This window comes from Rhopalosiphum maidis, chromosome 3 (genome assembly GCF_003676215.2).
Source record: "Rhopalosiphum maidis isolate BTI-1 chromosome 3, ASM367621v3, whole genome shotgun sequence".
In the NCBI taxonomy this organism is placed as follows: domain Eukaryota; kingdom Metazoa; phylum Arthropoda; class Insecta; order Hemiptera; family Aphididae; genus Rhopalosiphum; species Rhopalosiphum maidis.
The window spans coordinates 11910176-11923653 of NC_040879.1; the positions used below are offsets into that span (position 1 = coordinate 11910176).

Consider the following 13478-nt stretch of genomic DNA (forward strand, 5'->3'; position numbering starts at 1 on the left):
GTTACTTGACATCGTGTGTGTATGACCACAATACAAACATTCAGCGTCATCATATTCATCAGATAATTTTTCTACTAGTTTTTTTTTTTGTTTTGTTTTAGATTTCTTAAATAATTTCCTGTTAACAGTTTTTTCTTTTTTAATTAATTTAATTTTTTGATTTAATTGCTGTTGTTGTAACTCATTTTTATATGGTGAATCTGTAAGAATCGCAGTTTTTCCTTTGGCCCTAGAATTTTTCTTTTTCTTTTGTTTATTCTCATAAGTTTATTGAGGAATCACATCAATCGGTGACACTTGTGGAAATGATGTGTTCGTTTTTATAACTGGAGTAATTGGAAGCATTTGGTTTGATTGACCACTTTCAATTTCTTCAGTACATATTATATTGTTAGTTTGTGTACATTTTTGAATTGGAGATACAACTGTTTGTATACCTAAAATATTTATCATCTCATTTACATTTTGTGATACTTCTATAGTTTCTGTTTGTTCTACATTTAATGTGTTTGTTATTTTCATAACATGACTTTTTTGTACATTTGTAGTTTCAGAAGTAATAAAATCTGAATCTATAAATACATCTGGATTAAAAAGAAAAATACCTGTTGACTTGAAAGAATTCATAACAGTTGTCATAGTAGCAGCTTTTGCCAAAGCTAATCCAAAGATTTCTGCTACATGCTTCAGATTAACTACTTCACCAGGATGATTGCGAAGCCAGTTTATTATTTCTTTATCATAAACACTAAGAGGTTTCATTAAACCCACATCGATTGGTTGTAGTCTATGTGTACAGTGTAAAGGAAAGCATAAGAGAATGACTCCATTATCACGTGTTAAATTTATAATTTCAATACTTTTAGTATGAGTGGAGTATCCATCTGTGAACAAAATAAATATGTCAATTAAATATGAAAATAATTAAAAATGTAATAGGTACATTTTTTTTTAAATTAACTAACCTAGTAATAATAATACTGGATATTCTTATGTTACATTTGTAAAAGTAATAAAGCTTTGTAATCAATGTTCAAATATGTTTTTCTGCATCCAGCTATTAGGGTGAAATTCAACAGTAGAACCTGGAGGTGCATTTCTTATGAAGTCCATGTTATGTGGTTATCTGGGAAAAATAAATAATGGTGGTATATATCTTCCAATAGCATTCATGCACATCTCAACTGTGACAGTTTCACCATGTTCTGCAGATGTAATCAAACCAACTTATTTCCGACCTTTAGTGGCTATTATTTTAGCTTTGCTTTTAGGGACTGAAGAAATGACAGTTTCATCACAAATGTATAACCGATCAGGAGTAAATTTATATCTGTCTATAAGTTCCCTAAGGAGATCGAAAAATTGCATTACAACAGGCTTATTGAAACCAATTTCACGTGCTGCAGATGTAGCTTCTGATTTTTTAAGAGATAACTCTGAGTGTCTTGACATAAACCCTTTATACCAGTCATAACCAGCTTCTTATTTTATGTTAGAGAAATTATGTTTCTTATTATTTTTTATCGCAAGTTGGTAGGCTAATTTTCTACAATCAACTGTACTAAAACCAAAGAGACAGCCTTCCATTAGTTGTAGGTATGACACTAGTTCATTCTCTTCAGTAGTGGTAAAAACAGTTTTTATGGGTCCTAATGAATATTTTATTGCAGGGTCATATTTATCATCTTCAGTTAATTTTTTTACCTATAACCCCAAAATTAAATTTATTTTACAAATTATTCTATCACAGTTCTTAGTTACTGTACAACACAATATGTAAATATTGGTTTGGCTTGTTTTAATCAATTTATTGAAAAGTAATTTTAGTGTACAACACTACAATAATAAAAAAAATATATAGGTATTTGAAATACCGTATTTCATATATGTATATGTCTGACTAATGTAATGAATAATATTCAAATATAGGTATGTACCTTTCTTAGTAATGTACTTCTAGTACATCAAAGTATGTTGATGCTTCTCTATACGATATAGTTTTATTAGTTATAACTAAAACAGCATATTTCATGGACTGGGGATTCCAATTTTATCTGGTTGTGACTCTTTTTCTTATTTTTGCCATATTTCTTGATTATAAGTACCTTAATATTATTTTAACAAACATATACCTATTATTAATGCTTGGCAACAAATTTAGAAAGAATATTTAACGAGAAAAACTTGAGATTAAAAATACCAGAAGACTAATCGTATTACAAAATACAAGAATGGACAAAATGGAACGTCCCATTTTACAACTAAAAAAATATCCCATCTTGCCCTCATGTGCTTTATATTATTTAAGTGCATTTAAAATCAAAAATATTTATCGTAATGTATTACAATTGAAATCAATAAATGCGCAACAAAATTTACTACTAAAATAGTGTACGTAATTAAAAATATAATGAAATATGTACTTACCAACAACTACGACGTAATGTAGAAAATTTACATCGCCAAACGACTTTTTTTTAAAACATCACGTTTTCTTTATCAAACATAGTTATCATTAATGTGAAACGCTATAATAACAGTGTCACCAATACTGAAAATAAAATTTCCCGAGAGATATTATGTAAATATTACAGTTATTGAGATAATTCAATGTCCCATCTTATCCGATGTTCCGTCTAACCCAGGTTTTTCCACTATATATTTATTGGAATATAGTTCTTTAACTTTTTTGCTATATGTTGAATTAAGTAAACAAGACATGAAATGTGGATTAAATTAAGAAAACATTTAGTGTTTTACCAGTTTTGATAATTTACAAAGCTGCGTCAGAACTTAAAAGTAAAACGTTTTCATTCTTTCCACCATGAGGTTATTAAAACAATATATAAAATTAATAAATAATTACCCTGTGAAAAATTATAATAATTTCTTTTTTATCATTAGTTATTACCTAAGTTTATATCCTTTGAGAAATTCTGAACTACGAGTAAATTTTAATAACATACCGTTTTGTATTATTTAACCTTTAATAATTAATAATAACAATAATAATTATAAAAAGCCATAATTTATATTTCGATTAATGAATTATTCCTTAAAACATTAATCCCAATCTGTTGTCTGTTTTATTTTTAAATAATAATTTTGCATTAATGTCTAATTATATAACTAATGAAAGATTTAAATGTTCTATAAAACAAGAAAAATAAACTAAAAAATACGATTTAATGCACTCATAACAGACATTTTTTAAATTGTACTAAAAAAATACTCTTAAAATTATTTTTAATACCAAATAAATTTGTTTAGTTATTTAAATATTGATATTATTTGTATAATTTTCATCATCTTCTTTTTACTATGAAAATTATTTCCAAAAAAATGAATATACAACATAGATAAATACATTAATTATACTTTTACTTCGTCTTTCATAATAGCACTATATAATTTTCTGCTTAATTTTTATCAACTTATCAATTCCTATATAGAAATTACTTAAAAATATAAAAAAATGTTCTAAAAATAATATAAAGCATAAAATGTTTTAAATATGTAGAAAAATGCAAATTAAAAGTTACATTTTTAAATTTCTTGATGTATAGAATCAACTTTGTGTTTGGAAAGCAATATTTTCAGAAAACAATGCAATTTGTATTTAAATCCATTTCTTAATGACCATATATCATATACGTACTTATTTAAGACGAGCTAATTATTTTTAATCCCAACTGAATAGTAGTCATATAGAAATAATGATAACATTTTGATTACGTGTTATAATAATGAAACCATCTAAAGAAAAGATAACTTCAATTTTTCAATAAGTATATTAGTCAAATTATCTGTTTTATGTATCACACCAAATTTTTAATTTTGTATCGAGCTTTTTATGCATACCATTGGTTATTCAATTTCAAATTAATTTTTATACACTTAGAATTAGTTTAGTCTCATAATTCATCATGTACCTACCTAATATGAAATCAAAATATAATTATAACATACAATTATTATTTATATTGAATTTGCATTAAATATCCACTTTTAACTGTTGTTCTATAGTAAGTACTTACTATTGTATTTAAATAAGTATAAGTCACCAATAGTGATGCATTTACTTGGACAAATGTGAAAACATTGAGATAAAATAGATAGTTAATTTACAAAACAGATCGATAGATCTCGTGTTTATGTAAATACTACATTCACACATCAATACATTACATACCATTGATGTTATACTTAATTATTTTGTATGTTTTTGATCTTAGAGTTCAAAATTGACAAGTCTGTAAACTATAAGAACCTCTGGCAAGACATTGTGCTCTGTAAGTTCTTAGTTTTGTTGAATGTGTATAAATAAAACCGCTGTTGTGACATACAGTTTTGTAAGTTTGTGGTGAAAATTAATTAAAAACATATGTTTCATAATGTATTGAAACTATTATAAAAAATATTTGTATACATACAAATACATAGTAAATTACCTATATATGCAGCAAAGCGGATGATTTTTAATGACGTTGAATTAATAATTGTATGTCATAATATACATTAGAGATAAAAATATATTAAAATATTTGATGTTATAGATACTAAGTGAATACTAAGTGTATATAAAATTAATTTATATTCAAATATTGTGATGGAATGATTGAATGTTTGTTAATTGCAATTTTTATAATGTCCCAATAGTATATTATATGGTCCATCATTATAACAGAACTGTAGAATATTTTCAAGAAAAATACTAACTTGTTCTACTAAATTACTAAATGATTATTTTTATCACACGATTACAAAATCAAATTATTTCTGTATGACTATTTATACACAACTATTTATATATAACGGTTTATATAACTTTATATCTAACGGTTAAATGAAAAATTATAATTTTAACGTTAGAACTCACAAAAAAAATATCCCTACTATTTTATAACATTTTAAGTATAGGTTGCCATTTGAAAATCGAAAGTTGATAGTGATTTCACTATTAACTATAAAGGTGAAACAAATAAAAAATTTTATAGTTTTAGAAACGTATGAAACTAAATATTTTGAAAAAAAAAATTGAAAAAAGTCAATACTTTTGAAATAATGAGTGTTGATTGATAAAAGAATCACCCTTATGAAGTGGTGTATTGGGAGGTATATGGCGTATACCCTAGCACCAGTTTACTGATTTAGCGTATACCCTGTACTTTTCAAATTAAACAAAAATAAAAGTAAAATAAAGATATAAAATACTTTCAAAAAAATATTTTTATTTTTATTTTTGATCAATTAGTTAATACTTTGGTCGTTTGGTGATACTTTGTTACTGATTACAATCATGGCTATAATATAAACGTATGGAACTAAATATTTTGAAAAAGTTTTAATATAAAATTTAAAATAAATTATTATTTTTTTAAAAAAGTCAATACTTTTTGAAATAATGAGTGTTGATTGATGAAAAAATCACCATGTATGCAGTTTTAAATAATCTACGGTTATACTCGATGTTTCATCCGGTTGCTCTTGAAACTCTAAAATTTTTTACTTATATTTCTTCATACGGTAAAAAGTAGCGGATTAAGATAGGAAATAATTTTGTAGAACCATGGTTTGAAGTGTCTATTAGTAAAATTATACAATTAGATTCGCGAAGGTGGTTTTTTAACTCAAGTATCGCTATAGGTGCAAACACATTCATAACAACAGCCTTGGTTTTCGTACGAGCACATCTAAATTTTTGTTCGAAACATGTCTGTTTTAAACTAGACGCACAATCATTAGAGCGAAATCTATGATTTTCTTGCACAGTATGATAAGCCCAAGTCCCTTCTACCGCAGCAACTCCGAAATCCTTGGAAGACGATGAATCTATTTTCTTGAAAAAATTAAGCATTGATAAGCTTGGAGCGGTAGCACGATCACTTAATTAATGTTTCTCAATATCACTGGCAACACTAAAATCTGTATTACACTTTCCACATGTGACGTCTGAGGGATCGCTTCTTTGTTTTATGAATGGATACGTCTTGCTTTGCAAATTATTATTAAATGTGCACTTGCGTTTTGGCATATTAAAAACAAAAAAAAAAAACGGTAACTAACTCGGAGCACAGCGCGAGACAAGGCGACGGAAGATCAAAGATCGAACAACTAAAATAATATTTTGTTCATTTATTGTCGATTACCACAATTAACATTATGTCAGCGATAACAATTTCAATTATACTTGTTTTTGTAACTTTTTTATTTATAAGACTATGGGGATTTATCATTTATAATATAAAATATACATCAGTATATTAGTATAATACATAACAACATAATTTTTTTGGTTATGATTAGTGCTGGACATCTAATCCGGATAAATCTGTATCCGGATTGAAACAACTGTTATTAATCTGTTTATCCGGATTAAAAATTATCAGTGCGGATTATAATACCAATCCGGATTTTAATATGAATTTGAATTAGGTAATTCAATCCGGATTCTGGTATAAAAATAAAAATTCATTTTTCTTATAAAAAATATTGAGTATAATTATTGGGTAAATCTATTATTAACCAGACGACGGGAATTCCATCGTTCTTCTCCGATATTCTGATATGGGCGTTGATAATTGATAATATAACATTGTTTTATCATTGGTATTGGTATGGGATAGTAATTTATTTATTTTATTATAAATCAACATTAAACACCTTTTTGGAAAATATAATGATATAATATGGATATGCATGTGATAAATAATAAATTTACATAGAAATAAAAAAAAAGAATATAGATTGATACAATAAATATTATTTATTTAGTAATTAACTTAATTAATAAATAATATAACAAACAAATATATTATATGTTTATTATCCGGGTGGCTAAAGTAGACACTATATTATATTACCATACATATCATGATGTCTATACTGATTGTTCATAAACACGATTTTTAAATTATTAATTCAGCTTAATAAATTAAACCCGTTATTCGGATTTACGGATTGAATCCACCAATCCGGATTCTATATTTCAATCCGTGTTCGGCTTAGGCAAGCCAATGTCCAGCACTAGTTGTGATGAATAAATACATGCTACTTTTAGGGAAATAAAATGACAAAGATATCGGTATTTTCAAAGCGGGACATTTTTGGGTTCAATGTTTCCGCCCAAAGCAGAACGTATGGTTATATTAGTAATGAAAAACAATCATTATGTACATTTAATTTTCACTTAACTGAAGGGAAAAAAAAAACAAGAATCCTTTAAAGATATTTTTCGAATAATTCATAATTATTGTTTAACTTAAAATAATGAGTTTAATTTAGAAAGCATATATGTTGACTTTGAAATAGCTATAAATACTGCAATAAATGATGTGTAATAACGTAAAAAATCGATATTTAAGAGATTTATTTTTATTTTAAATATTTGTTATTTGTATTTGTTTTAATCATGTATTAATAAAAATTTTTACGTAATCACGCATCCCATAGACATCGCCATTATAGCGTCGTATTATTTTTGTATGTTAAAATAATCGTAAAACATTGTATTAATTTTCTTTATTAATAAAATTCAATATGGATGAACTTGAAATGGAAAACAAATTTAATAACATTATATCTGATATAATTAAAAAAAACGTATTGATAATAACTCCTATCTAACCATTAATGAGTACAAATAGTACAATATTTGCATTGAACAAAAACATTCAAAATTCGTGATGAAAACGCTAAGAGAAAAAAAGTCTATGAAAGATTACCGAATGGTACGTAAATATGATATTTTAACAATAAATAATAAAGAGCGTCTTATTAAACCTGTAAATGACGATACTATACTCTATTACGTTACAATTGACGAGTTGTTCAATATTTTATTTTCGACTTATTCTACTATTGGACATACTGTATGTAGAATAAATTCTAAATTAAAATTAAAATATTGCAATATCACAAAACGAAACTATTATGGTATATTTAAATCTATGCACTCATTGACAAAAAAAGTCTTCGAATCCTGTTGGTGAAAAGACGGGTGCACATGCACTGCTGAGGGAGACGACTTGGTCAAGCCAGCTCGAGAGGTAGGCGGCCCCATCAAAGGCCTCCGCGTTTCCAAAGATCTGGCTTTATCCTTGGTTGCTGAGACTCTCATTGGACCATCCCTTGTCTTTGTCGGCATACGAGAAAAGTCACACGTTCTGAGCTTTATGCCACAGACACGCATGGCGTTTCTGTGTGACATCGTAATATAAAACGTCCCCTTCATCACTGATAAAAGATTTTTATTGAAGTTTACTGTTATCCGCGCGCGGCAACTCGACCGTTACTAATTTATTATATCTAACCTTTTATGAAATTATTACTTTTATGATATTAGCGCATATCATTACAGATGTTTGGCCACTAACTTGATGATATTTACACATCGTCAAAGTTATTTACAAAAAAAATAAAAATAAATTTAATATTACTCATCATCACTATCGAATTCAGAATCCGAAGACGTATCGCCAACCGTCATTATCAGACTTTGTGTTTCCGCGTACAACATATCGTCTATAATAAAATCAATTTTGTGGAATTTTTTTTCCTCTTCCATCTTCTCATCCACTCGCTGTATACTTTCCAATAACAGTGTTTTGACGTCACTTAATTTGTTTCCGGTGTTGTTCTTTTTTACGTGATCTTTCACGTTAGCCCACACCAATTCTATTGGATTCAACTCACAATGATATGGAAGGAGTCTTTAAATTGTCCTGTTGTGTGTTTCAGCCTGATCGTCAAATAAACACTTATCATATTGTGGTCTTAGTCTTTTAACCAGTGGCGGCGCGTGAACAATTTTATAGGGTAGACAACAAGACAACCAAAGATATGGTGTTATATAACATTTATTTAAAAACTAGATCATCATAAAAAAAGTAAATTACATAAAATAACTATATTTGAATATAATTTAAATCGATTCTCCTATTTTGTTTTGTCGCGAATACATCTATTACATTGTTGATAAACGTTGGATCTTTTGATAATTCACCTAACATTTTTTTTTCAATAGCTAAAGTAGACAAAGATGAAAGCCTATCATTTGACATTGAATTTCTTAAAAAGGATTTGATACGTTTTAAAGTACTCATGGATCTTTCACTTGAGGCTGTTGTTGCAGGAATAGTTAATACTAATTGAATAAGTTTCGTGACTTCTTGATATACTTCTTGAAGCTCATCTAAAATAATGTTTATAATTAAAATTATAATTTATTTTAAAAATTATTAAAAATATTTAAGACATGTTTAAGGTTCTTACTTTTAAATATAAAATCAATAAATTCCAAAGGAGCGAAATATTTCAATGGATCTGCATATATTATGTAAAGCTCATTTTTTAGACGATCTTCATAAAAAATATCTGGATAGTATTTAAAAAGTTGTCTTAATTTTTCTTCTGGAAAATGAACTTTATATGATGCAAACATTTTTTCATTTATTATTTCAACAAACTCTAGTTTTTCAAAATCTTTAAATCTAATATTTATTGGAACAATTAATGAATCAATAATTTCATACGTAAGTCTACGTAAATTAGATCCTTCCTCATTTGTATACTTTAAATCTGTGTTTAATTCAACGGAACATTTTATGATATCGTGTATGGAAGTTTCATTTCTCAAATCTTTTATCCGTGAAGTAAGACTTTTAATTTCGTTAACACAATATTTAATATCAGTAGTTGATTTATTTTGTAGAATACAAAATGTGTGATCAGTAAATATAAATATTTTACTGAAAAGTACCAATAAGTAAACAAATTTTCGATTGTTCATAATACTCAATATACCAGATGCAGTACAAACAGAATTGGAATCCCAGCCAGGGTCATCAACTACATGAGATACGGCATTTTTTAGTTCATTGAAATGAGTTTTTATAGTTAAAGTAGCTCTTGAATGATAATTCCAACGTGTATTGCATTGATTTGGTAATTTAAATCCTTGCTCTCTTAATAAAGAACTTCTTTTAGAAGATCTACTAAAAAATGTATGGAACATAGTAAGGTCTGGTATAAATAATTTAACATCTTTTATTGATTTTGCGCCGTGAAGTAGAACTAAATTCAATTGATGAGCGTAACAATGTATAAAAATAGCCATTGGATAAATATTTTGTATAATTGACTGAACCCCATTTTTTTCACCAGCCATAACAGAAGCACCATCATATGTTTGACACACAACTTTTTTACCAATATTCCACTTTGAAAGTTCATTTAGAATTACTTCGGATAAACCAGCCGCAGTCTTATTTTTGGAAACATCAAAAAATCCTATAAATCTTTCTTCGATCTTATTGTCCAGAATATAACGAAAAATTAAACTCATTTAAGATTGGCATGATACATCCGTAGTTTCATCGGCTTGTATTGATTTAAAATTTGTAATTTTCAGTTCTTTTAAAATATGAGAATTTAATACCGTAGTTACGCAATGGATCAAGTCATTTTGTATGTCGTGTGAAGTTCCTTTAACAGAATTTGTGCAAAAGCGTTCTCTTATAAATTGCTCTTCCTTAGCAAGTAAATCTAAAATTTCACAATAATTTCCTTTATTTAAAGAACCTTCATTCTCGCGATGTCCGCGGAATGCCAATTCTTGTTTCCCTAAAAAACAAACTACATCGATTAAACGAGCTAATATCTTTCTGTTTATGTCCACTTGTTTATTATGATTAATTGCAGTTAACCGACGACTCTCAGATATTGAATGTTCAATCCTATTTTTACCCAGCATATGAAAACTTTCCTTGTTAGTCAGATGTTTTTTTGAAATTTGGTGTTTTTCAGCTTTACGAACTAAATTTTTAATATTAGGAATGCCATTTATACTCCACTCATTCTCTCCTCTGAACAAGACACATATGTAACAGAATAATTTATTTCTTTCAACGCTTCCTGCTAACCAGTTAAATTTTGAATACTAAGACAATTGAAATTTTCATAAAGTTTTTACTTCTTTATATTCTAATGATAAATGTGGCGTTGGTCTCTTACCTTTTAAATTGCATTTTTCTTCATACGAAAAAGAACCAAGACCTTTATTTAAAATAATATCAATAATATCTGACATATTAAGTTTTAATTGTATATCACTTCATTAAGAAAAAATAATAAACATTAAACACGTGCCATTAATCATTAATCATTGTTGGAATGCAATTAAATTATAAAAATATTACGTTGAGACATGTCTCTTCCATACATATAGTTTTGGTAATACCCCACTACGTTCCCCGTTTATCATATCATACGCCCGTCATCAATAGTGAGACACAATTCAATATGTCTCGACCGATTTGACGGCGACGACGTAGCAATTACGATATAGATAAGATATAAATAAAATTATACTTATTAATAATATATATTTAGTCACACTCGTTACTCACACAGACACACTATAGAAACGAATCAGTGTAAATAACATTTTATTTATAAAATTATGAAGAAATAAAAGACTTATATAATATATTAGCATATAATAAACAACTCATTTTTAAAATTAGAATATTTGATATATTTTGGTAGACAATGAAACATTGTCTACCCTAACGCGCCGCCACTGCTTTTAACTATATCGAGTAATTGAGGGATCACCGACTTATGGTGATCCCTCAATTACTTCGTTCTTTTCCTGTAACCATTTTATTATGATGTCTGCTTTTTTTGTCGTTGTATTAGAAATTTTTTATTTTTTCACAGATTGATACGGGGCGTTGCTCATTATAATGACACAATTCTCTTTGAGTTGTGGTATTACGTCTATCATCCAGTCCTTAAAACGTGTCACCATTCATTTCTTCGTAGTAGTCCGTCGTTTTTTTCGACTCAAAACACCAAAAACCACCTGGCACAAACTTATCTTCTGACTCAATGTGGAGAACAATTAGCCTCTTGCCTTTGCCAGATGGATTCTGAGACCTCGTCGTGTGAGACCTTGTAGAAATGCTCGACGAGGCGATTTAATTGTTTTGTCTACCCACGTTTTGCTGGTACAGTCACCTGTATTGACCCATGTTTCGTCGAGATAGTATAAATGCCGCCCTTCTTCACGATATTTACGAATATTTTCTATATACCGTTTACGCCACAAAACAATTTCATCCTTTTCTATAAGAGAACTATTGCGACTGCGTTTCGCATAAACGAAAGCTGTAGATTGACGATGCAAATTCATTCTGAAAATATCTGGCAAAGTGTTGTCGTCTTTAATAACTTGCAGTATTTTGTCCAATATGCGTATTGTTTCATTAAACCAGAATGAATGAACATGCAAACGTACTACATTCATTTGTAAATCGTAATTTACCTTAAAACGGTGTCCTTATGCGAGTTTTACACAGAGAGGTGACAGTTTTGTTGGCATTATATACGCTGATGATATTTGAAACTGTTCGCTGTCCAATTCCAAGTTGTTTTGATATATAAATCCGATCTTCTTAAACAGTTATATTAGGATATTTTCTTAATTCCATCTTATATGAATTTATAATCATAATGCGTTGGCTGATGAATTAGGCTAAAATAAAATATGAAAAAATCTATATTGCTCCTTTATATTGAATTTATTTTATCTCTACAGCTAGAGTTATTTAATCAATTCAAATGTACCCAGCACTCAGGTGTGCCCCAGTCTTCCCTATCTAAAAAACATGACTACCTTGGTCTTTTGATTATCTAACTCCTGTAGTTGTTCGGCATGTCTTACACACTTCTCCCAATCCTCTTTGGTTACCGCATCTAACGCTTCGTGGGTAAGACGTTCGATATCCACCATCTTGAACGTATTATTGTTTTTCGCTACTTGACTTTTAACTTGGGCCCATATAAGTTCGATTGGATTGTACTGGCAATGATAAGGAGGTAACCGTATTACTTCGTGTCCATTTTCTAAAGCAATTTGGTCAAGCAAATATTGCTTTTCGCGTGGAATTAAGGCTTTAATTTTTTGGTGAAGTTCTGGTAACGTTTCAAGTGGACTAAATTCAATATTTTTTTCAGTCAACCATTTTTGTACGTCAGCTTTTTTCCAATTTCTTTTGGGGTAATTTTCTACCAACGTGGAATGATATGACGCATTGTCTATTATTATGACACACGGCTCTTCAAGATTATTTAATAGTTCAATAAACCATTTTTGAAATATTTCAGCATTCATTTGACTATGGTAGTCGGCGGTATTTCCTGTATTACTACGGAATACTAGTTTTGACCCTTGAATAAACCCGTAACGAGCACATCCAGCGTGACACACGATAAGCCGACCTCCTTTTCAGGTAGGAACTTTTAAACCTTCAGTGCTACATTCATTTTGCCATATTATTGACTTCGTATGGTTATGGTTGACCCATGTTTCGTCGATTTAAACGATAGGGCGATCATCTTTTACCAGCGTACAAATGTCTCGAAGAAATTTACATCGAAGTGCAACGATGTCATTTCTCTGTATTAAAAATTTT

General features: G+C 28.6%; 2 protein-coding genes across 2 annotated transcripts; both read right to left on the minus strand.

The window, feature by feature from the left end:
- Positions 1 to 8434: 8434 nt before the first annotated feature.
- On the minus strand, positions 8435 to 11027 carry LOC113559725 (zinc finger MYM-type protein 1-like). Its single transcript, XM_026965467.1, has 6 exons — positions 11014 to 11027; positions 10364 to 10865; positions 9805 to 10309; positions 9274 to 9411; positions 9005 to 9193; positions 8435 to 8676 (listed from the first exon to the last, which is right to left on the minus strand). Exons 1-6 carry the CDS (start codon positions 11025 to 11027, stop codon positions 8435 to 8437), a joined length of 1590 nt encoding a protein of 529 aa, XP_026821268.1.
- A 1631-nt stretch (positions 11028 to 12658) lies between these two features.
- On the minus strand, positions 12659 to 13177 carry LOC113559726. The gene has a single exon (XM_026965468.1). The coding sequence runs from the start codon at positions 13175 to 13177 to the stop codon at positions 12659 to 12661; it is 519 nt and encodes a 172-aa protein (XP_026821269.1).
- Positions 13178 to 13478: the final 301 nt, after the last annotated feature.

Excerpts from the sequence above, each read along its gene's own strand:
- LOC113559725 (XM_026965467.1), bottom strand. Across the intron at positions 10,310-10,363 it reads AAGCCGATGAAACTACGGAT|ATCGAAGAAAGATTTATAGG; the intron begins GTATCATGCCAA and ends CTGGACAATAAG. Across the intron at positions 8,677-9,004 it reads TATTGAAAAAAAAATGTTAG|AATTGGTGTGGGCTAACGTG; the intron begins GTGAATTATCAA and ends TGAATCCAATAG.
- LOC113559726 (XM_026965468.1), bottom strand. The coding sequence starts at position 13,177 with ATGAATGCTGAAATATTTCAAAAATGGTTTATTGAACTATTAAATAAT.